At 43.5% G+C, this 23,146-nt stretch overlaps 2 protein-coding genes across 5 annotated transcripts; both read right to left on the bottom strand.

Moving 5' to 3' along the window:
* Positions 1-17: 17 nt before the first annotated feature.
* Positions 18-11,911, bottom strand: ehmt1a (euchromatic histone-lysine N-methyltransferase 1a). 2 transcript variants are annotated; one of them, XM_012815999.3, is made up of 24 exons: positions 11,789-11,911; positions 11,198-11,295; positions 10,410-10,813; positions 10,051-10,168; positions 9,790-9,890; positions 9,346-9,598; positions 8,438-8,583; positions 8,025-8,168; positions 7,323-7,531; positions 6,599-6,733; positions 6,341-6,423; positions 6,018-6,124; positions 5,666-5,788; positions 4,826-4,927; positions 3,932-4,036; positions 3,388-3,542; positions 2,783-2,950; positions 2,523-2,667; positions 2,307-2,384; positions 2,098-2,213; positions 1,867-1,953; positions 1,673-1,751; positions 1,108-1,283; positions 18-758 (listed from the first exon to the last, which is right to left on the bottom strand). In XM_012815999.3, the coding sequence occupies exons 2-24, from the start codon at positions 11,226-11,228 to the stop codon at positions 554-556; spliced, it is 3,270 nt and encodes a 1,089-aa protein (XP_012671453.2). In that variant the 5' UTR covers positions 11,229-11,295; positions 11,789-11,911; the 3' UTR covers positions 18-553. The 2 variants fall into 2 exon arrangements, with proteins under 2 accessions (XP_012671453.2, XP_031426220.1); XM_031570360.2 differs by having other exon boundaries at positions 6,599-6,736; positions 11,789-11,910.
* A 752-nt stretch (positions 11,912-12,663) lies between these two features.
* On the bottom strand, positions 12,664-22,396 carry arrdc1a (arrestin domain containing 1a). Of its 3 annotated transcripts, none has more exons than XM_031570358.2 (9): positions 22,259-22,396; positions 21,864-22,150; positions 18,786-18,896; positions 18,581-18,631; positions 15,417-15,571; positions 15,035-15,217; positions 14,687-14,863; positions 13,583-14,111; positions 12,664-13,271 (listed from the first exon to the last, which is right to left on the bottom strand). In XM_031570358.2, exons 1-9 carry the CDS (start codon positions 22,285-22,287, stop codon positions 13,234-13,236), a joined length of 1,560 nt encoding a protein of 519 aa, XP_031426218.1. In that variant the 5' UTR covers positions 22,288-22,396; the 3' UTR covers positions 12,664-13,233. The 3 variants fall into 3 exon arrangements, with proteins under 3 accessions (XP_031426218.1, XP_031426217.2, XP_042564167.1); XM_031570357.2 differs by having other exon boundaries at positions 21,864-22,183; positions 22,259-22,274; XM_042708233.1 differs by having other exon boundaries at positions 21,864-22,396.
* Between the last annotated feature and the right edge of the window lie 750 nt (positions 22,397-23,146).

The raw sequence follows: 23,146 nt of genomic DNA, 5'->3' as shown, positions 1-23,146 counted from the left end.
AGGCAGAGACAACGATGATCTGAAACAAGTAAAAACTTCGAAATGTCTTTATTTTTTTTGATAATACTAGTAAAACCCACAATGATCATCAGCAATGAGTAACTGACTTCATTATTTTACCCTGGAGTACTGAGACATCAGCTTATTTTCCTTAGCAAAGTGGCCACTCCCACACAGTGGCCCTCTGACATATCTCCCGTCATACTAAGACACATTTGGTAAGAAAATATAGTAAAATAATTGTCTTTTCATCAACTTTATTTTCCTATGACTTTAATTTCGACTTAAAATCTACAATTTCATGCAAGTACGAGAGTGCAGTTCAATACCACACACGATCACTGGTACCACATTTGATTACATAGTCTTGTGTCAGATCATTCAAGAAATCAACAATGTGATTTTTCTAAAAAGGCAGTTGTTAAAAATGGGCTCTACCACAGTGTGTTCAATTCATTCAGTAGTGGTAAACGGAAAACATTCTCACATTCGATCATTGGTGTAAGATTCCACATTAAAACATTTTAAAAGCACCGGGGAGTGCGGTGTGGGCTTAAGGTTTGATGGCCGGGAGGTTGGCAGGGCTGGCAGTCTGTGCGTGAGAGAGCAGATCAGAGGGTGGAGGACCAGGTGTCTTCCGGGGGAGGCTCACCTGGCCCTGGCTCAGGGCCAGCGCGGCGTAACTGCACTTGGGCGAGCGGCACTGACAGCTCAGGTACTTGCTTTTGACCTTCCAGAAGTGCTCCCCGTAGTCAAAGCTGGGAGGACAAGGGTGAGGAACAGTAGTGAAATCACTTGGCTGATAGGAAAGAAATACGAAAAATGCTATTTTTTGAGAAGCGTCTATAACAATGGAATAGGGCAAATAGGAGGATCATTTGATCTTTTTGACTTAGGATGGACAAATCATTTACCTCATTTTATTTAGATACCATCGCCATGTCAACACAATGTTCTTTTTGCATGACCCTTTCGGGCAGGACTTTAGCCATTTTTTAAGCAGCAGCAAGCTCACAACAATGAAGAGGGACATTCATATGTAACTAGAAATACAAAATATGTAAACACTCATCCAACACTCTGTGTGGGTTTGGTAACAGCACTCACCCGAGTTCCTCTCCCACTCGGATGTGCCTGCAGGCGAAGAGAGCCACCCGAGGGAAACGCAGGTCTTGGTGTTTGGTGAACACGCGGACTGGAAACAGATTGGGCTCGCACAGGTGGTTCAGAAATCGGGCCACATTGCCATAGAACTGGGCATCAATGCAGTAGGCATCACCAACCTGGAAGAAAGCATAAGTGGACCATGAATACTTTCCACTGATTGCAATCAATTTATCATACATAAATAATGGTTGAACAGTTCAACAGTGAAATTGCAATTTTTAATCAAGTCATCCCACGTTATGCTATGTGCAATATACAGAAAAAAGCACGGCAACTCTACTGGAGTACAATATTACACCAATATTCTGAAAATGATTAGTCGGACTATAGCTGAACTGAAGAAAAGCGATTTCTCCCCTCCCAATACGTTGTTATCTGTACTACAGCACCTCCTGTTGGGCAAAGAGAAAATTAATAAATAATAACACTACCCCACTCTCTCATGCATTCCCACCCCAGTGTTAGAGACAATATTATTATCATGAAACCAGATTAAAGGAAATACCTTGTTGTCCAAATTAAACAGAAAGGAGTCATTTCCTCTGGTGTTGGCCTCTTTATCAGTGATTATTTCTCCCACATACCTACAAGACAAGTCCCCAGACAGGGTTACATTAGTTACTGATCCGAGACCCTGACAAATAACCACCAAGCGATTTGAACTGGCTTTGGCGTCCGTGTGTCTGTGTCGGTGCTTACTCGCAGACAAATGATCCCTCAGGAATGTCCTGCAATGCTTTCACTCCCCAACCCATCTGTTCAGTCCGAAAGACCTGAAGTCTGGTCCTGAAAACACAACGGGATTGAGGTAGCCTGATCAAAGGCCTGTTCACAATCACTTCAGGGCTAAGTGATACTACAGTGCTTGTTCAAATGTTCATGAGCCGTATAAACCGTAGGGATGCTGTGGAGTTAAAGGGGCAACGTTACCGAAGTCCGTTCTGTACCACGCGATTCCGGCATGACCTCCAGCATGAGCAGGCATGGTTGCACTCAAACAGGAAGGGCGGGTCTTCCCGAGAAAACTCCGGAAGCAAACGGCTCTCCTTTTTCAATTATAAGGGACAATTAATTGATATAAAAAGTGCAGTTACCCAGTACAGGGCATAATAATGTATGAAGCATTACACTGAACATACCTTGTCATACCAGCAACGTACACTTAGTTGGCCACAAATACAATTATTGGAGGAGCAGTCCTCTTTACATTTGCAGTGCTGAGGAGAAACAAAGATGCAGAGAACGGTGGAGACTTTGTTATTGTGATTCCAGTCAGTCTTATGCTTAATCATGCCATAATGAGACTGTCTCACAAATTAACTGACTAAACAGTTGTGACAGAATTGCTGGTCCACCTGTAAGTGCGTGATGTTTTCATCAATATTCATTTGGGAAGTGCAGCAGTTCTCAGGGACATATTTGAAGTTACTGGGGAACGGCTCGTGATCCACCCCATTCACACAGGAAATGGGTACCGCCTCATATCCTCGAGAGATGTCCCTTCAAGAGACATTTAAGAGAGATCAATATCATTATGTCTTTGATAATAGATCCATTCATTATAAATAATTTCCCAGAATTATAAATGGAACTCAATGAGGCAGGGTTATCTTACTTGGTTAGGATTCTCTCCCCCTGGTTGTCCCTGCATTTCCTGGCGTCCGTCAGCTTCTTGTTGGTGTTGAGAATGGTCCAGAGCTTAGAGTTGGGCAGGCAGCAGTCCAGAGGGGTGTCCCCGTCTCGATTTCGCAGGTTGACGTCCGCCCCCCGGGAGAGGAAGAGCCTGGGGTGAGAACACAGAAGGTAACACGGGACGGCTTGTCACTACAAATGATCAAAGTGGCCTTGCTTTGCTCTTGAAAGGCAGCGGCTGCCATTCAGTTGCTACTAATGTTGTGCATCCCGTCCCTCAATTCCATTTGTCTGTTCAGCTATTTTTTATTTAACAGATGTAAGTATTCTCAGCTTCAGAATACAGTCTTGGACAAGCACTTACCATTACAATTTCAATCTGTTTTACAATCAAGAGTCAAGTGATTAATGCTTCTAGCTCACAACCTTCTGCCTTTTTGTTTACCAATTTTGACTGAATGGAATCCACCGGGTTCTAAATGGTCTGCACTTGTATTTCTGGCTCATGTTAGAATTCGACATGCGTGCATAAGACCTTGGAGGACTCATGCATATTTTACGGTGCGGCACCCTCCGGAAGCTCCTCACATCACACAGTCGAGTTGCTTCTCACGGACAGCGATGTGCAGCGGCGAGTCTCCGTAGATGTTGGCGGCGTGAAGGTCGGAGCCCGTCTCCAGCAGAAGCTGCGCGATGTCGTCCGATCCCGAGAAGGCCGCCCAGTGCAAGCAAATGTTCTCCTCCTGAGAGGAAAAAGAAAAACGAGCAAGATCAAAGCGCTGAGTAAACAGTAAGCCCCGCGTGACTAATGTTTACTGAGGTCATCATCACTGTATGGCATCTAAAACAGGAACAAGTGTGGTGGGACCCTATAGAGGGGCCCATTTAGTTCCCCACTGCATCTTCAGCAGTATGGGAGCGTCATCATATCTGTCACATTCAGCACAATTCAACCCCCATCACCCTTTGGCGCCATCCACATCTTGGCTCCCTAAGGGTGAAAAAAAAGCTAGCCTAGCAAATCTGGAGCTCTAGACCGTCATGTATGAGAGGGGGGAGGGTCCTAGTGTTCTGAGGTCTGAGTGCTGTGGTACAGAGCAGTGGAGTATACGGGACAGTGGGACGCACTGACCGTGTCCCTCACGTGAACATCGGCGCCTTTGGACAGCAGTAAGTGCACGTGGTCCTTGTGCTTGTATTCGATCGCCCATGTGATCGGGGTCCATCCGCCATCGTCCTGAAATTAAACAACAAAGCAATAAAAACAACAACAGCACTGGAGTCTCCTGCACAAGGCACAAGGCAGTTTACTCCCAATCCGGACATATTTCAAGACATCTTGGATCACATGAGTGCTAGACACATACAAATCACAGATGAGGCCTCAAATGAAACAGAGGAGCAAGAGAATCGAACTCCCTCGGCCATTTTATCCTTCCATCCAAGTGTATTCTCAGTGTCTTTGCCCCCTTGTGGATCGCAAAAGTAATACCAAGGCCTGGGAGACGCCCGGCGTTGTGTTTATTTTGCCGACAAAGGTTAGAGGCTGTCATGTTCAATGTTTTTAGCGGGGAAAATGCAAGTCTGATGCCTTTCCCAGTAGCCTCTCTGGCTTTCATGATAATCCTCATGAATAACTTGGCGCTGCATGGGAGCGTGCCCCAGGGATCCCTCTATAGGGCACCATCCATCTCTGAACTACTGCTCCTCTAATGGAAGCAGACAGGCTGCCCTGCAAAGCCACCCTGCCCAGATCAGCCACCAGATAAGATTTCTGAATGGCGAAGGCAAGTTTGTCTACCGGTTATCAAAACACCTTGGACTTGGTCTGAATAATACAGCGCAATGTCACGGCTGTGAACTTAATAAACCTGACGGCAAATGATAGTATATTAAATAAAAAATAACACAATTTTCAGGACAAGGGTGCAAATTCAAACACCACCATTCAACAACAACCCTTTTTCTATTAACTACACAAATGTAGTGAGAAAAATAAAAGGAAGAAAAAGCCACGTGTAATTACCTGGCAGTTCACATCTAGTGATGCCACCGTCAGCAGGTGCTGCATGATGCTGTAATGCCCCATTTTAGCAGCCAAATGCAGGCATGTGGAGCCTCTTAAGTCCTAAAATGTTGCAAAGAAAATTGGGGAAAAACAGGTCGTTTGTTTAGGTCATTTCCACAATCACCAGTACAATTCAATGTTGTTGTTTTTAGGTTTTTTTTATGTCCATTTGCAGAAATTGCGTAGAAAAGTAAGCAGAGATGGGAAGAACTCTTAACGTAGAGAGGGCTGAATACATGAAACATGAAAAGGAATTACCTCCTATGAGCTCAGAAAGGTTCAGTTTGTGCCTCTAGATTACATTTACATTTAGCAGACGCTTTTATCCAAAGCGATATACAAGGAAGAGAACAATCAAGCTACAAGCCATTAGAGACCTAGCGTAACAATAAATTATATTTTAAATAAGAAATAGAAAAAGTGCAGGAACTACTGTATGTAGGTGTAAGAGCTTCTTGAAGGTAGAGAGGGACGCCCCTGCTCTGGTAGTGCTAGGCAGCTCGTTCCACCAACGTGGAATGACAATAGTCTAGATTGTCGTACTTCCAGACGGCCGTGCTAAACGACGCTCATTAGACGAGTGCAGCATCCTGGGGGTAACATTTGCCCTTTCAAGAGCATTTAAGTAGGTGGGAGCAGAACCAGCAATCACTATGTAAGCAAGCATAAGTGACTTAAACTTAATGCAAGCGGTTACAGGCAGCCAGTGGAGCTCAATGAGTAGTGGGGTGACATGTGCCCTCTTCGGTTCGGCAGCACATTGAGATGATGAAGTGTGTGATCACGGACCAGCAGTACCTTCTGGTTACTGGCTGCTCCTGCTTTGAGCAGGTATTTAACCGTTTCCAGGTGATTGTTCTCGCACGCATACATCAGTGGGGTTCTCTGACCTTCGTCACACATGTCGAGATTGGCACCAGCCTGCGGAGACAGAACATGGTGCTGTTTTTGGCTTCCATCTCATCAACATAGGCAACACACACAAGTCTCAGTAGCCACATTTTCCTATATCGTGCAAACTGGCAAAGCATCCCACTTTTCAGTGCTAGCTAACCACCATCGGAAAAAAACATGCAGTACCAATTATATGAATAAACGCATCTGGAGACTAAATAATAAAAAAAGACTACATGAAGGCCAGCAGAAGTACCTGAACAAACATGTGGCAGATCTCAATATGGCCTCCCCCTGCCGCAACATGCAGGGGTGTCTGCCTCTTGGTGCTGTCCAATGTTCGATTGGGGTCTGCCCCTTCAACTGCAGTGAGCAAATGAAAATACCTGATATACATGCCCCAGATGTGTGATACTGCACATGTTCAGCCACCCATGGAAGGAACCTATACTCTGTGTTCTGACCGGCTGCATTGTACTGAATCATATCAAAAGGTTGGATGACTGCTGTGCATCCATACTAGCTAGCAATCCATTACCCATTCCCTTATGTTCATAGAGAAGACATGAAGGTCCTTACCCAGCATCTGCATGACTGACTGCAGGTCTCCTTGCGTAGCAGAGGTTAAAAGCTGTGCTGGAGGATATTGTGCCTTCTTATATCTAGAAGGCAGGCAAATCTTCATTACATTTGTTTTGCACAGTTCATGCAAAATACATATCTTTATAGAATGTTTACACATTGCAGACATATAGAATATTTAGAATGAGGAATTAATATATATTTGAGTGTCGGAAGCATGCATGCCATATATCGCAACATTGTATTCAAGTTTACCTTGAAGTTGTTTGCTCATCCAGTGCTTCCAGGATGCCCTCCAGCGTCTCTTTGGTGGTCCCCGCCTCTGCCTCCGCGGCCACCGCTCCGGTTTTGGATTTACTGGGGGACGCTGCGTACGGCCCGATCTTAGACCTACTGGGGACCCACAAGGGTGTTTAGAGGGAATATTACAATTGACCCATCCAAAGTCTACCAAAGCAGATATCAATATAAACCAGACTCCTATGAATCTGGTTCTGGTTTGACGTGCGGGGTAATGGTGTCTATGACGATCATGCTCTGAAGGGAAAGGTCCAGTTTTTGTGCGTAAATGTGAAGGCTATGGAAATGCTGTCCTCCCTGAAATCAACCCTTGCTTGTAAATGCCTTAATAGTTCTGCATCACAAACACAGTGATTACACAGTCATTTAACTGAAGTGTACTGAAGTATACTATAGGAGGAGGATAGTTAGAAACGGTCACATTGTCGACAGAATATCTCAAAGCTAAGAAGACTACTGTCAGATGCTGATAGTTCATGGATTTATATCTGCACCATAACAGATCCGGGTCCTTTAGGTAAGTGAATATCAACCAGACCATTCCAAACCATGTGAATACTGTGGCTGACCATGTTATGCATTTTTCCACAGAGAATCATCATCTCCTTAACGCAGGTGTTCGTGTGAGCACGAAGCCTGGAAGATACACGTGCCAGCGCACAGCGGGTTTACAACCTACCCCTTCAGCGAAAGATCCGTCTTGTTTTGGAGCGTGGTCGCTGTTGGCATAATAAACATCGCGTCTGGCTTGGCGACGGTGACTTCCTGCGCCTGGCTGGCGTCCTCCCCACAGTGTGGGCAGTAGATCTGCCCCAGTATGACTGAGGCACAGTCGCGGTGGAACCGGTGAGAGATGTTGCCATCAGGCTGGCATTCCATGAAGGTCCCCTGAGAACATCCGAGACACAGTGGGCATGAATACTGCACAGGCTTTAAAACGCACACTTAGGCCAGGAGGACATTTTGAGCTTTCTCATGCTATGCAAAGCCTTCCTTTAATGCGTCACAGATGCTCAGTCACTGAGCCACAAAATGTTAAACAAGTAAGTACATTTTGCACGCAAGTTCTCTGGAAATGGCACTTCTCTCTTTGTATGAAGAAGTGCTGGTTCAACACACATCATTTCATGGGTTAATGTTACTTGCAGCAAAAGCGACAGCACTTAAAGACTTCAAATGAGAGATTCAACTTATCTGAAAAAAAAAAAAAAAAACACACCATCCTACTAGACAAAGACTTCAATAACTTACATACAACCAAATGGATAGTGTATTAAGAATATTTGATGAAGATGCCCAACCCAACTAAACTCGTGAGCTGTGATGAACACTGACTGACTGGTTTTTGACTTAACAGCATTCGACTACAGCACCAACTTACCGCCCGGCAGTAGAAGCCGCAGCGGGGGCAGCTCTGGTGCTTGACCATGCCAGCTCGGTGGTCCTCACACAACACCAGCAGCGGGATCCGGATGGAGGGCCGCATCATCTCCTGCTTCTGGATGTTTTTTCTGCAGAGACTGAGCTGGGAGTGAGGAGTGAAAATAACTCACACCTACTGTGGGATAACGACCTTCAGTCTGAGCCAAAATGCCTCAGGATTTACAGAATACAAGGAGCACGTTACTGTGATATAAAGTGTTTTTCAGATTGTGCGTTATGACAACAGGTTTAAAAAAAAAAAAAAAAACACCACCCCACACACACTATACTAATATTTATCTACAAAAAAGCAATCTAAATTCTTAAAAAAGGAAATAATCACATAATGACTACAAACTGAAGTCGCCTTACCTGTCCATCCACACTCTCTACTGCCATGCACTTGCCCTCGGACAGTGTGAGGATCTCCTGGCTCTTAGGGGCCTCCATGCGGCAGCAGCACAGCGGGAGCTCCAGCATGGCATCTGTCTCCATGGCGTCCGGGCCATCTGACAAACCTGCGGAGCCAAAGCAACCTGCTCCTTCAGCTGCTCCTCGTGTAGCGAGCTGGAAATATATGCTAACCTACAGTCACATTTAGCCTTTTGGCAGGTGCTTTAGCGTGAAGCGACTGAGATGAGGCAGAAAATTATCCACATATCCTGACACAAATGCCAAAGTGCGTCCATTTTCTGACAACTGGCAAGATACACATCAAAGATAGTTACAGGAAGTAAAGGCAAAACCATGTTTTGTATTTTGTGTGTAAAAGTGGACTTCTTATAATATTTGACATAATTCACTCTCAAGACATTCACAGGAGAATTCACAGACATTGACAAAAATCTGATCTCTGTGACCAGACCAATGTCTGTGATTAGGTGATGTAATTTGTCCTCTCAATCTCAACGAATCAGAGAAAGGACACTTGTGTTTAGGAGGAAGGGGCTTTGGAGGAAACCCTGACGAGTGGGAAGGTGTTTACTTATTATAGCTATTAAGTTTCAAAACAGTACATTTCTGCCAAGATCACTTACTTACTTACTTCTACCATAAAGCTCTACCTCAGATGTAATTTCAAATATATTAAGTATTTCAGCACCAAAAAAAACAACTAATAACAATAAGTACTCATTTTAAGTAATTTCTCATTAGTGAAATTACTGCATCCACTTCAAGATTTTGCAACTAGCATTTCAAACATTTGCAAGTAGCATTTAAATTTACTGCACACATCTTTCCTTATTCAATATCACCATGTCGACAGGACGCTTGCTTACCTGACTGCATTGAGGTGAAGATGTCCTCCTGCCCCTTCAGGTCTAGCGAGTGCAGAGGGAACTCCGTGTACATTTCAATCCCTCTGGTCACCTCCTGCTGAGTGTCTTTTGGGCGCGACTCGTCTGCAAACACTTCCGTTCCTCTCCCTAGAGGGGTGGCTGCACGGGCCGGGTCTCCTCGGTCTTGAGCAGCTGTTTCTGCTTCTGCTTCTTCCACACCTCTGTCTGGGGCGCCATTCATATTCAAGCTTTCCTACAGATCAACAAACAATCCGCTCAATATTAAAACTAAATAACAATCATCTGTGGACATAAAGGCAAAAATAAATATAGAACATGCTCTGTTGGTTACGAGCCACGAAGGTCACAATGAGGTTTCTCATAACAGGATTTCGAAGATTTAGAAAGATGATGAGTTTTTTTTGTTTTGTTTTTTTAAATCACCTGAGATGTGAACAAGGGTTGGGGTGCTCTCCTCACCACCTTAGTTTTCTTCTTGTTGACAAAGTTGTAAGTTCCCATTTTTCTTTTCTTTTTCCTTGAGACTAGGAAGCAAGAATAAATCACATGTTGGCCAAACCCCAACACCCCAACTATACTATCACAGACAATCTCCAAGACTAAGATCAACTGAATATAAACTATATTACAAGTGGGGGGTGGAGAGAAGCAGTATTATTAAAGGAGTCAAGCTAGGAAACGTACCTGTTCTGGGCACTGTAGATGGCTTCTTACTCAGAGGTAGCTTGATGTGCAATGGCGTCTCTTCATCTCTTACTGCTGCTGCTGCTGCTGCTGCTAATGATTTGTCTTTATTCAACATCTGTATGGGATAAACAGAAATCAACCCACATTCACAGCTACATAATTTGGACGAGAACCTCCCTCTACAATCCATGACATCACTAATGTTGGTCTGGTAGTAAAAGTGGCCAAAACTGCCAAGCTTTGACCAGTTGGGCAATATCTTAAAGATTTTGAATTAATAGAAAATATAGGGCTGTATGGTACAATTTGAGACAAGATATTGAAGTTATTAAATGATACAGCCACTCAAGTTTTACCTGTGGTACATTAGGAGCAGGGGCCGATTTCACCATGGACTTCCAGGCGAAGCGGCTCTTTCCCGAAGAGGGATCGCCAAAATGACTACGCTCCTGGCTTCCCACACTACCCTCCCCTTTAGGTGCAGCTGTGGCGGAGAGGGATTTAGATGCATATCCCGGCAACAACCCCCCTGGAGCCAATCCTGGGGTCTTTTCAGGGCTTGCCCCATACTGTTTGTTGAGCTGGAGGGCATTACTAGCAAAGACGGCTGCTTCCTGAGGAACCGTGCCATCAGGTTTTTGGCAAAGGAGGGTGTGACCGCCCACCCCTCCTACCACTAGAGTGGTCTGGTGAGTGCCTGCTTCCAGCTTCCTCTTTGGCTTTCTACCCCTTCTGGGAGCATCCCCATGCCTGGTAATACCTGTGATAAGCAAATTGTTCAGCTTGCACCAACAACCACACTGATGATGACAAGGACATGCAGACAAACAAAGAAGACCTCTCACTATGTGGGTATTAATGTGGGTCTTTTGAAATCAATCCTCACACTGTAGCATCACTCAGAATATGGAAGGAATCCCTCGAACCTTCACAGCATTACAGTATGTGTAAACACGTGCACTTTGGCACATTTTATAGAGACAAAGCATCTTAGATTCAGAACTGATCAAATAAACGTAGTGCTATAGGCTATGGAGTGGCAAAACAAGCAAACTACTACGCCTAGGGTAGAGTAAATTTCAGATATCAAAACAACACGAGCTGAATGAATACATGGTATCTCATGGACTACAAGGGGACTCACCTGCACCACGTCCTCTGGCTATGGCTTTCATTTCATCCAGCTCTTATCTGACAAGGCTCCTAACCGGATTGGCAACCACTTGAATCTCCCAATAGTATCTAGCATTTAATAACAACAATGAAGGTTGGCTGGAGTTGTCACGGCTTGAATTAGGTCAGTTATTGTCTTTACTGCATACAAGTATTACTGGAACATTTGCAACGAGTAAACACGGAGATAACAGGAAAGTGTCCAATAACTGTGATACGTGTCCGCAGATAACGTGCAGCAGAATTAGCTTAACTTGCTCTGGCCATTTCTGGCAAGCGTGGTGAAACCACACATTTTGACTATACTGTAAAAACCAAGAAGACCACACGCCTTTACTTCCAATGCATATGCATGTGTTTTCTGAGTAGGAAAGCTCATAACTGAAAGATAAGTCTCTTCAAAACAGCAAAGAAAATCACAGGACAAAAGAAATCAACAACAATGTTTTATCTGCGTATGGTATTAAATATTAAAAGCTCTGAGTCTGTTGTGCAGACTCACACAAACCTCCACTACCTCTGCAGTGTGTGCCGAGGTAGAGAATATGGGTCAACTTCTTACCTATTTTTCTCGAACGGTAGCCATTGAAGTGAGAAAGTGCAGGGAAAAGTTTTCGAGCTGTCTTCCTCTTCCTTCCGTAGCCCTCATCCGCTCGACAGCAACCATGTGACCTAGTTGCGCCCTCTGTTGGCGTCTTTTTACTGCTGCAAGACATTATCTGATTGTATGCACTGGGCCTATTCAGTGTAGGAATGTGATCCCAATGACTTAGTGTACTTATACACTGTCCTTGAACTGCAGCTGATATAAAGTTTACATATGTACAATGTGCTATTCAACCTCAGTGAAGATAACAAAGGGTTATATTAAATGGTCTGATGTCACAGAACTTTGGGCAATTATGCACAATTTGCCACTATTTTCTTGCACAATCATTAGTAGGCTGACCACCTTTGTCTTTCTGTTTTAGTTAGTTTCAGCACTGACTGATATATATATATATATATATATATATAGTTTTCGAGCTGTCTTCCTCTTCCTTCCGTAGCCCTCATCCGCTCGACAGCAACCATGTGACCTAGTTGCGCCCTCTGTATATATATATATATATATATATATATATATATATATATATACGACTTCAGTTCTCAACTGGACTCTGTCCACAGCTATCCACACAGAAGAATATAGCCTAGCAGTTGAGGGAACTACTGGAACTGGAACTTCCTCCCAAAACAATATGGAAGAAGTAGAGGTTCCCAATTTGTAGGCTTTACCATTGTGGATGAATGGTTGCAGGTTTTACACCTGAAAAATGTACGCATGTGGACTTAATTCCATTCGGTCAATTTCATAATAATCTCAAATCGTAGCTTCCTCAGCAGCAGTCTCAATTTTGTAATACTAAATTTAAACCATTACAAAAAGCAACACAATTTCTGAAACAGAGTATTTTATTAAGTTGTAAACTACAAAGAGAATAAAGTTAAATCCAACAAGTGAACAAGAACTAATATTTGTAGTGTTAATATAAATAAAAACATAAAATTAAATTAAAAAAGTTATTGTTTTCTCATTCTCTTTTTAAAATGAGTTATGCATAGTTGGCACTGATTAGAACAGAAATTACTTTCGTTGACAGTGTTTCTTTCATTTCTATAAACAAAGGTACAGGTCCAACTACCCTACCTAAACTTAAAACACTTTCTGTACACACCTCAAACAACACAAACACACACGTTTTATTTCTGAACAAACTGGATTACCATTCAGGTGTGTGTTTTGAGGGCATCATGAATGCCAAACTGAGCTTCTCGTATTAAGTCCTAATAATCCTGTAGATGACGTGTCATCATTTGAACCAATGCTAAGTCAGTGTATTCCTCAATGGTTTTTTAGAGTGCTGCTGTTGAGATGACCAACAAGCCTTAAGAGGCTGAAAGATTTCAGACCTTGAGGCGAGTGTGATTATACAACAATGTTCCATTGTTCCTTTTGTCTTGATTTTAGGTGTTGCAGGTTTCATCATAAGAAGGTGGAGGCTCTGTAAATAAATTAAGGCAAATACAGATAGTTAGTCAAACAGCAAAACAAAACCTGTGACGTAGGGAGAAAATGGATTCATTGGTGATTCATTTGCTAGTTGTTCCACTAGGTGGAGCCGTAAGGAAATATTTACAAGATTTTCTTTGCCTCGACAGTCCAGTCTAACTTGACTGCCAAGATGTCGTCATGAGCTTTGAGTTGGATGTTGAAGATAACGAGAGAGTACAGCAAAGCGTCTTTGCTTCAACCTTTTTCTCATTTGAAAATCATTCAATGATTCAAAATGCTATGAAAATAGCACATGCTCACCATGTGGGTATGCTGAGGGTCCATAGTCTGGCGGCAAGATCAGTGGGCATAGTGTCGGTACAGGTGTAGCATTGCTGTCAGTATAAAAAGGTATGGTGGCCCCCGTGGACACACTGAACAAAGGAACTGAGGTGTTGACGGCGCCATTTTGCCTCTGCGGTGATGGGAACGTCAGGCCTGGGGCGTAGCTGAAGGCATGGGGCGAGGCGGCCTGGGAGCCGGGCCCCTGCTGCTGCTGGGAGTGACTCTTGGTGGGAAGCTCCTCGGCCTGCGGCGTGCCCGCCTCCAGGGGCTCGTCCTCGGCCAGGGGGGCGCTGGGGGAAACATAGCAGCTACGGGGTCTGGGTCTGGGGGCGGGTCTGGGGGCAGGTCTGGGGGGAAGTTTGGGGGTCGTCTCGGGGGCAGCAGCCGGGGTTGACAGGGTCACCGCGGGCACCGGCCGTGATGGTGTGCGACGGGTGGTGTCCACAGAGACATTGCCGATGGAGATGGGAAGAACCACTAATACATCCGGGGATTTCAGCGAGACCTACATGGGAGAAGGAAGGGGTTTGGACAGTATAAATATAAGTAGATATATTTATATGTGCAAACGTCCACATGTCAGCAAAAAAAAATGTCTTGCCGCTTCACTTCCTAAAAAAACTTTACTTGACTTTAAAGGGTAGAGGGGGGAAAGCGAAGTGGAGAGAGTGCCTGTGCATGGAAAAAGGAACCAGGAAATGCAAATAAAGCCCTTTTTGCAAGCCTGTGATGGAACAAGCTGTAGCCTCACACCGTGTAGTACACTACATCCGCTTTCCTCTTGTCATTTCAAGTTTATCTTATCTCTTAAACTCCTATTAATAAAGACATTTCAGGACCTCGTATCTCATACTGGAGTGAATTGATTGGCTCAGTCATTTATGTTTGATATATATACGTTAATGCCTTTTTTTAGGTTGTATAGCCTTTTTCACTCTGGCAGGGGGACTGCCAATGGAAACTAGCCTTTTGGCTATAATTGGGTGCATTTACATTTTAATGTTCATGAATGTACACTGTCCCTCTTGATCAAATAAACAAATTGATTGATTGATTGATTGATTGTGCCATTCTGCTAACCTGGATGTAATATTCAATGTTGATGAGTTCACAGCCTTGCAGAGGGGACTGAGGAAGAGGAGGCACGATGATCTGCTCCTTCCACTTGGCCTCTTTGTTGGCCTTCACACCTGCACCCTCCACTTCTGCAATGGTCCTCATGTCATGGACGGGCCTCTTCATCTTATAGGTCACTTTCTGTTCACATCGACATCACGGGGTCACAACACAATAACACGTTGTGCAAAAGATTACCCATCTAAATCCCTCTCTCTCTCTCTCTCTCTCTCTCTCTCACACACACACACACACACATGTGCACAAACACACAGACAGACAGACATAACACCACTATATTTGTTGCTGTACCTGCATGAGACTGGCGACCACTGTGCTTGTGGATTTCCCCGACTTGTTCTGGATCTCTGTCTCTAGTTGAATGACCTGGCCAGGGGTGTACCCACGCAGGTCACTGGTAGCCTTCAGTACGATGGTACCATTTTTCACAAACATGTAGGTGAAGTCCTTTGACACAGAGGCGGAGCTGATATCCTGTAAACAGCAAGCAGAAGTGCACAAGCCTTGTGAAGTCTATGCAAAAGCTTAGATATGGCAAAACCCACAAGATAGTGCTTCAAGGACAGTGAAACATGCTAATGCACAAAGTTTGAAGAGACCACCACATTTGTGAGGTCAACTGCAGGTATGAAGGCAGACAATAAGATGAGTAATCTTCCACCAGAACTCTCACCAGAATATCTGGCACATCGTTGAGGTTTAGGGGCTTTTGGATAAAGAAAGTCTTCTCCACCTTGTAGTCCTTTGAAAAGCGAGGTGTGTCAACGAAGGCTCGGATTTCAAATATAGTCTTGCCATAAGGTCCTTCATAGGATGTAGGAGCGATGGCTATGGAGAGATGGTGAAGGAGAGATAGACGAAGAAAGTGAAGGCATGAGAAAACCAATACAAGGAGGAGAATGGTGACAATATTAGAAAAAAATCTGCTCCTTATTCCTCTCAGAGAATATCAGGTATCTGCTGAAAATATGCATCACTGATATTCCAGTTTTTATCCTCTGACAGTAATAACATGGTGGCAACAGCAGCTTGCTGTTCCCAGAACTCATAAAAGATTGTTTTATGGTTTAGCTATTCCAAAACATTGGCCATATCAGGAAAACTGGGGGGGGAATTCATCAATGATGCAGAAGGCATGTGTGTCTAATAGGCATCAGTTTCACTTTTAAGCCACAAATACACAAGTTCCATCACTACCACTTTTGGCTGTGCCGGGCCGTGCCATGCCGTCCAGTTCTGAGTTGTATTTGCATTCACAGTTCAACTGTGCCACGCTCAAAATGGCCCTTCTCTCGAAGAGAGGCCAAACTCAAAGGGCCAGCAAATAGAACATCTGATTGTGTTGCCGTCTTACTAAGAAGATTCTCTCCCCCCCCCCCCCCGCCCCATTTGCTTCCATGAGAGTCACCGTCAGGTCCTGAGCCACTCGGTTTTTTAATTCACATGCAGGGATGTAATAACTCGTTTTTAAAATACACAGAGGAACACAAATCCCCGGCCGATTTTGGAATCCCTGACGGACGCATTTTTTTGAGGTCTCGAAAAGAGGACATGTCCGTGTAGAATTATATTTACAATGACTGTTGGGGGGGGGACAACTTTATGTGAGGGGGCACGTCCCCCCCCGTCATCTCCGCCTATGAGTGGCTCCCCTGTCTGAAACTTGTAGGGGCTTGCCTGGAACCAAGCAGATCCCATGTGAAGACGGATGGCAGCCCAACATCATATGCTTGAAAAGTATCCGGTGTGATCTTTGTGCACGTCACCCGGCATCCTACCTTTTGACAAATCGTTTCATTCAAGACTATTCTATGTAAAAATAAGTATTGTATTTCAGTACCTTGCATTACATGGTATTTTATTGTAACTGTTTATTATAACCTTCTCTGTCCAGTTTGGTTGTTGTGGCTACTGGATTAATGCTGAACAACTCAGAGACGACCAACTGAGATCCAGATCTTGACACCTTTTACGCCTCCCAGGAGAGTCCATCGGTCATCACTGACACAGGGCAGATCTCAGCTGAACATCGCTATTCCTCCCGGGATAGTCCCAGGATCACCATCAACATTGAGAAGATTATGGACAAACACAGCTGTGCTAGAGTGACTCCTGATTGTGGAGTAGCGGAGGCAGGCATTGTGCGAGTATATGCAGGTCAAGCAGCTACTGCTAATACAGGAGCTAAATCAGACCACATGGAGGAGCCAATGGACTATTCAACTAGATGACTATTCAATAGACGGTCAATGTTATTCCCACCAAACAGCATTCTTGTAGCTCTGAAGATCATGGTAGGTGACCTTTGGTTTGGATCTTTAGATTTTTAGACAATTATGCATATTTACATTACAATAACTTATATTATCCATCAGGAAGAGCCAACAGACTGCATGGTCACCCACTCTAAATCTCATCTCTAAATCAGAGAGGTCACAGAGAGCCAGGACCAGCTTTCTAATTCTAGAAACTCAGGTTTCAACTTTAAGCTACAAACCAGTTGGATTAGTTTGAGTTTCACTCGTTTTTCTTCTATGCCAACGGGGTAGACACTTGTACCCAGTGAACAGATGAAGCAGATTATACCTCCAGGTGCAAACATGAATAAGACAATTAAGAGAGGCTCTGAATGCCCAGATCTGTAAGCATATACTGTGGCCTGCACCAGTTGGGCACCCCTGTTACTGTGTAAAGCTAAGCCAGTAAAAGTTTACCTGATTTCCAAAAGGCATACAGTTAAATATGAAATTTCTTTCATTTTTCAGATATTTTACTATTTTTATTTCCATTTCCATTTTCGAAATAACAGGGGGAAAAAGGAAAAGGGCCCTATGCCAAAGTTTGGGCACCCTGTATGGTTAGTGCTTAGTAACACCCCCTTTGGCAAGAATCACAGCTTGTACATGTTTGTTTGTAGCCAGCTAACTGTCTTTCAGTTGTTGTTTGGGAGATTTTCACCCATACTACCTTGCAATAAGCTTCTAGTTCTGAGAGTTGCTTTGGTCGTCATGCACTACTATCCAGGCCTATCCAGGGATCTCCGATGAGGTTTAGATCGGGGGACTGTGAGGGCCATGGCAAAAACCTTTAGCTTGCGTCTCTTGAGGTAGTCCATTGTGGATTTTAAAGTGTTTAGGATCCTTATCCTGTTGTAAAAGCAATTATTTTGCAAACTTCTGACGCTGAATTTTTGTGGTGAGGACGCAGGAAAGGTTTTTTTCTGATGACTCTTCCGTGAAAGTCATATTTGTGCAGGTGTCACTGCGGAACAGTGCACCACCACTCTATAATCTGCTGAATCTTCTTGAAGGTCTTTCGCAGTCAAACAGGAGTTTTGATTTGCCTTTGTAGCAACTGCTTAGAGGAGCTTATGGCTGCTGATTGAAGAGGCAGATTATTTGTAAATCTTTGACATTTGCATCACTTGGCCTTTCCTAACGATGACTGTACAAGCCATAGCCCTAACTAGCAACTTGCAGTAAGGTCTGAGACTGGTAAAAGTTATCTGGGCACTCAAATCTATTGGGGTGCTCAAGCGTCTGTATGGTGGCCTTTTCCTTAAAGTGTACGTAAAAAAAAAAAAACAGTAAATTATTGCTTAAAATGTTGAAAAGAATGTTTTATCTTTAACTTTATGCCTTTTGGAGATCAGTTACTCGTCTACTCACTTAACAATTCGACATCGACTCAACCCCACAATGAAGAGAGAATAATCAGTCCTCCACAATCCCATCATTTTGCACTCCACCTGAGAGACAGGCCTCTTCTCAAATGTAAACAGCCAAATGTACAGACAGTTAGAAAGTGACAAGTGGTGTCATCACTTAACTATCTCACCTGGTATGAGAAACTTGAATGGGAAGGTATGTGGGCCCTTATTCAGAGTGCCTGGGAAAAGAAAACAAAGTTTATACACTATGAAGTTTATACAACTGAAGTGCGTTTCACTATATTGATACGAATTTTATCTTGATGTAGCTATTGGGGCGAATGTATATGTTAGTGTAAAGACGCTGATGTGCTGGGCTGCAGCCATCAGTACCTTTGTCAGCCACTGAAACAGTGCTGTTGAAATACTGCTCCTCCGCTGCCCATGACGTGTCATTTAGCCTGCTGCTTACTCCACAGAAGCCATGGCAGTTCACCTTGATTGCTGAAAATTAGAGGAGAAGACGTTACACAAGTAGGTGTTGTTTCACCCTAACCAGACACAACACAACATGGCACAAAAGAGGACAGGGCTTGCCTGAAACGCGTGAGAAAATGACAGACATGTGTGTATAATAATAGGCAGCCACTGTCCCCTTTCTCGTAAACCTGACATTTCAAATACCACAAGCCCGAGACTAGACCCAGCCCTAGTGAACCATACTGCACCACCTCCAACAGTGGTTAAAAAAAAAAAAAACACACCATTTCCTCTTTCACGATCAAACACTTTTAAAACATGCCCAAGCACTATACAACAAATTGATCTATGGCTTACAAAGGTGCATTGTTCTGGTTAGATAACTGCCCAGCTGAGAGTATAGTGGGATGTGATGTTTATCTGCCCATGCTGCAGCCCCTGAGGCTCTTTCCCCAAGTGATCATGGAGCCTTTTTTTCTCACGTCACGTCTCCAGACACACCACACAGTCACAAAGCCAACAGGTAACCACAGAAACATGGACAGCCTCGCAGACCTCGTCAACAGCACTGGTAAAAACATTACCATGACACAATAGAAGCTCTTTGAAGAAAGACAGTCTATGAATGAAAAGTTTAAAACGACAAAATACAACAAATCCAAGTCAAACTGGTTAACGCACGTCTAGCACAGAGCCAGTACAGATCAGGTACAGAGCCAGGATTATAAATATTAAAGTGAACATCCAATACGTTGGTAAATGATTAACCAGTATTAAAAATCGCCCCGCAAATTCTTCCTGTAATGTTAAATATATTGCAGCTTAAATGTGAACGTGACGTAAAGGTTATTCAAATGGCTGGTTAGGCTGGGTAAAGTATTTGTTTTCTTTCCTTTTTTTCCATTTATGTGTGTGGCGAGAGAAGTGACGTTGACTGCTTCAGTCTCACCTGTTTTTCAGGACTCAGAATGTCAACAAACAAATGTCACATGGAGCCATTTGAAAGAAAACACCCCGACTCCAAAAGGCATGTCAGAGATTATAACTCAGTGGCTGTGCAAGGGCTGGAGTCAAGCTTCCATGACTCAGGACAATTCCAACCTTATATGTCCTAACTTTTTTTGCTTAAATCCATTCCCAGTTGACCAGCACCATTAGAGAATGAACACCCACAGTATCACTACTCTGATATCATGTAAACTTGTCTTTCCCATTGTGGCTGTTAGCTTAGACAAACATATTGTGATTGATATTTATGTGGTCTTTGGATCAAATCTGAACTAGGCCTCCATTGACGGGACATACGTTCTGAAACCATCACAGAGATGTCAACCTAGGAACAGCTGACTCACTACAGTCATCATCAGAGCCTCTAAAGGAACGCCTCAGCAAATACTTGCAAGGGCGAGGCTACACAGGTGTTGAAGAAAGGTTTTGGGAAACAACGCCACAGAAATGCTGTTGGTAACTAACATTTAGAATACCAATTTCCACACATACACAACTTGGAGACGTGCCCTTGCCTGTACAATGATCTTTGAAGCACAGTGCAAAAAGCTACAAAGTCAAAGTAGTCAAAGTAAACAAAATAAAAGGAAACACAACATTTCTGGATGCATTTCAGTGATCGGACGCTCCACAAAACTAGCTTAACACACTAAGCAACCCCCACTGGTGCTGTGTGAAACATTGCATTGCAATGCGGATGGAATGTGTCCCCATTCCTTGCCCACTTCTTCCATGGCGTGTGCAGCAGACAGCGAGCCCAGGCTAACTGAGATGATCTTTCTGGAAGCCCACAATAAAGCACTGTCTGTTCTAACTGGTAGAGACGATAGTCCCAAAGAGTAGCCTATGCCATTGGGACAGTGGCTAGTTAACTATTTCCATGTAGCTCACAGGGGAGGAAGCTCACCACACACCACTAGCATGTTTAAAGCCTGGATGGACAATGGCAATTTAAGACAGCTTGATTCAAAAAGACATTTCGAAAGAGGCAGAATTCATGTAATGATACCCAGCGACTGGAGACTGTCTGCATTGCTCAGCTTTGCGAAATGATCACGGGATAAATAAATGAAGCGCATGTTACATGGATCATGCATGTCAATACTCTCGGCCAACCTTTTGTTCTTTTCTACTGTGTTTCAAAACTCAAGGCAGCTTGTTGCACTCTTAAGGCCGCAAAGCTGCTTCTTGTGACAGGACGACCAGTTTGATCAGTTAAATGTGATCCCTTACAAACTTCTGGAGTTTTTACACAAATGAAACATGAGGTGACTATGGTAACGGTCTCAGACCCCTGAGCCCAGCACAAAGGCAATTATTACAGGCTATTGTTGTAATACACAGAATACCACCTGTCTCTACACAACACTGAAAAGTAAACCAGTAACTTCAGGTGTAAGTGTATACCTCTCCTAAATGAAGGTTCTAAACAAAAACACAACAAAGAACTTGCTATGCCATATCATAGGCCTACACTTAATGAGTTCTAAAGTTCAGTGCTATGCTGAAGATTTCCTGTGGACTGTTAGGGTCATGGCTTGAAGAACAGGACGATTATTTCGTGGAAGGGATCGATTCTGTGAGCTATAGCTATATTTAAGCCTTACATGACTACTTTGTGTTGGTTCCAAGGCCATGCTGCAGGGTTACTTCGTCCTCTCTGTTCTCTGCTTTTCGCTTCGACCACACAAAATAGACCAAACTGATACACCTTTCCTGTCGTCTTCCCGTCGGACGTCACAGCTTATCTCGACCACAAATTACCCCACAGCACAATACCTACATTACAAAGGCGGATAAACCTTAAACCACTGTTATGAAACTCATGTGACTCACGTGGGATACTATAGGTCGATGTAAAGATGAACACTTTTCCATCTTCATATAAACCCCAAACTAGGTGAGCCAGAAAGCTTTTCCAGATTACCATGTACAGGTAGGTCGACGACGAGGTAAACGCAACGCAAGTTATTTTTTTCTTACCTTTACATTGTATAGGTTCAGCGTTTGTGATTTTCACGGTTCCCGTGATTGGATCCCCCGGTCGGTACACTACTTTATTGTCGGTAAAAGAAATTTCGAACTCTTCGAGTTTCCCCATCTCTTCCTTCCAGCCACCCCAAGTAGCGAATGGCTGGTAGTGTGTCTGTCGCTGGGGGGAGGGAATAGGGAGGAATTTTCCACCTGTGCCGAGTTTCGTTTGCCATCCACTCTTGTTTTTCACTCTGACGTCACTTCGGTAGAACGCTGTCCCCCTGCTTTCACAAATCCTTATGAAATAATAAACACAGATACAATACAACCTATATTAAGATTAGGATGCCTGTCGACCTATGGCCCACCTAACTGTCTGCCAATATTAAAACAAGTTTACTCACACTTTTTTGGTAAGAATAGAATCGCACATAAACACACAACACTATTTTTGCTGAAGCCAAATGCCGTATCTTTCTATTGATATAGTGAATGAGCCTTCTCAATTATTTTATAACAAAGCTAGTGTGCGTATCATTTCTTAATTTGTCAGACCACCCTTTCCTTCCTTTCCTTTCTGTTCCTTCCTTCCTTTCTGTACGTCCTACCCCTCCCTCTGACAAAACGTGAAGGAAACAAGAAAGGATGCAAGGGGGATGGAGAAATCAAGGACAGACGTGCATGGGAAATGAGGTGTAATTTCTCATTCTTGTATCACTTTTAAAATAAGTAAATTACTGATGACACAGCAGCATCACCTCCTGCTAGACTTACTAGACCTGTTGTTATATACAGCATTTAAGAAATTAAGGACTTTAAGATCTATCAAAACATAAAGTCTACTGTAATTGTCATCGGAGAGGCAACAAATAACCATTTGGGTTGTTGGGATGATTACATTGACAGAGGCCTACTTTAAATTTCATTATTCATCATCCTTATTTTCTTAGACGATTATGCCAAATGCTAATATCACAATTAAAGGTATCTTTATTTAAATCCATATACTAGGCTAAATGTAACATGAATTCCATAGAGTAGGCCTATAGCAGATTAGGCTATAGTGTAAAACAAAGACATGATTGCACACCAGCAAGTATTATTCTTTTAAACCGACCTTTGAAAAACAGCATATTAAGAAGGAGAAGCTTCAATTATTTTAAACAAACTCTGAATTGAAGTAGGCAATGATGAAGTCTGTGGAAACGGCAGACAATACTGACCTAGATAGAAGGCCTCCCGCACTACAGCTGTTCAAACCCACTAGAGCACAGAAACAAATCCTGTTGAGG

This window comes from Clupea harengus, chromosome 7, assembly GCF_900700415.2.
Source record: "Clupea harengus chromosome 7, Ch_v2.0.2, whole genome shotgun sequence".
Taxonomy (NCBI): domain Eukaryota; kingdom Metazoa; phylum Chordata; class Actinopteri; order Clupeiformes; family Clupeidae; genus Clupea; species Clupea harengus.
This window is presented reverse-complemented; position numbering and strand designations above follow the sequence as displayed.

What these genes read in the sequence shown, in the direction of transcription:
- ehmt1a (XM_031570360.2), bottom strand. Translation starts at nt 11,228, where the DNA reads ATGAAAGCCATAGCCAGAGGACGTGGTGCAG. An exon ending in CACTAGATGTGAACTGCCAG is followed by an intron (nt 4,037 to 4,825) that starts GTAATTACACGT and finishes GTTTAATTTCAG; the next exon opens with GACGATGGCGGATGGACCCC. An exon ending in GAGGGATCATTTGTCTGCGA is followed by an intron (nt 1,752 to 1,866) that starts GTAAGCACCGAC and finishes CTTGTCTTGTAG; the next exon opens with GTATGTGGGAGAAATAATCA.
- arrdc1a (XM_031570358.2), bottom strand. Translation starts at nt 22,287, where the DNA reads ATGTGCGATTCTATTCTTACCAAAAAAGT. An exon ending in TGTTTCAGTGGCTGACAAAG is followed by an intron (nt 18,632 to 18,785) that starts GTACTGATGGCT and finishes TTCTTTTCCCAG; the next exon opens with GCACTCTGAATAAGGGCCCA. An exon ending in TGGTCGCCAGTCTCATGCAG is followed by an intron (nt 14,864 to 15,034) that starts GTACAGCAACAA and finishes CGATGTGAACAG; the next exon opens with AAAGTGACCTATAAGATGAA.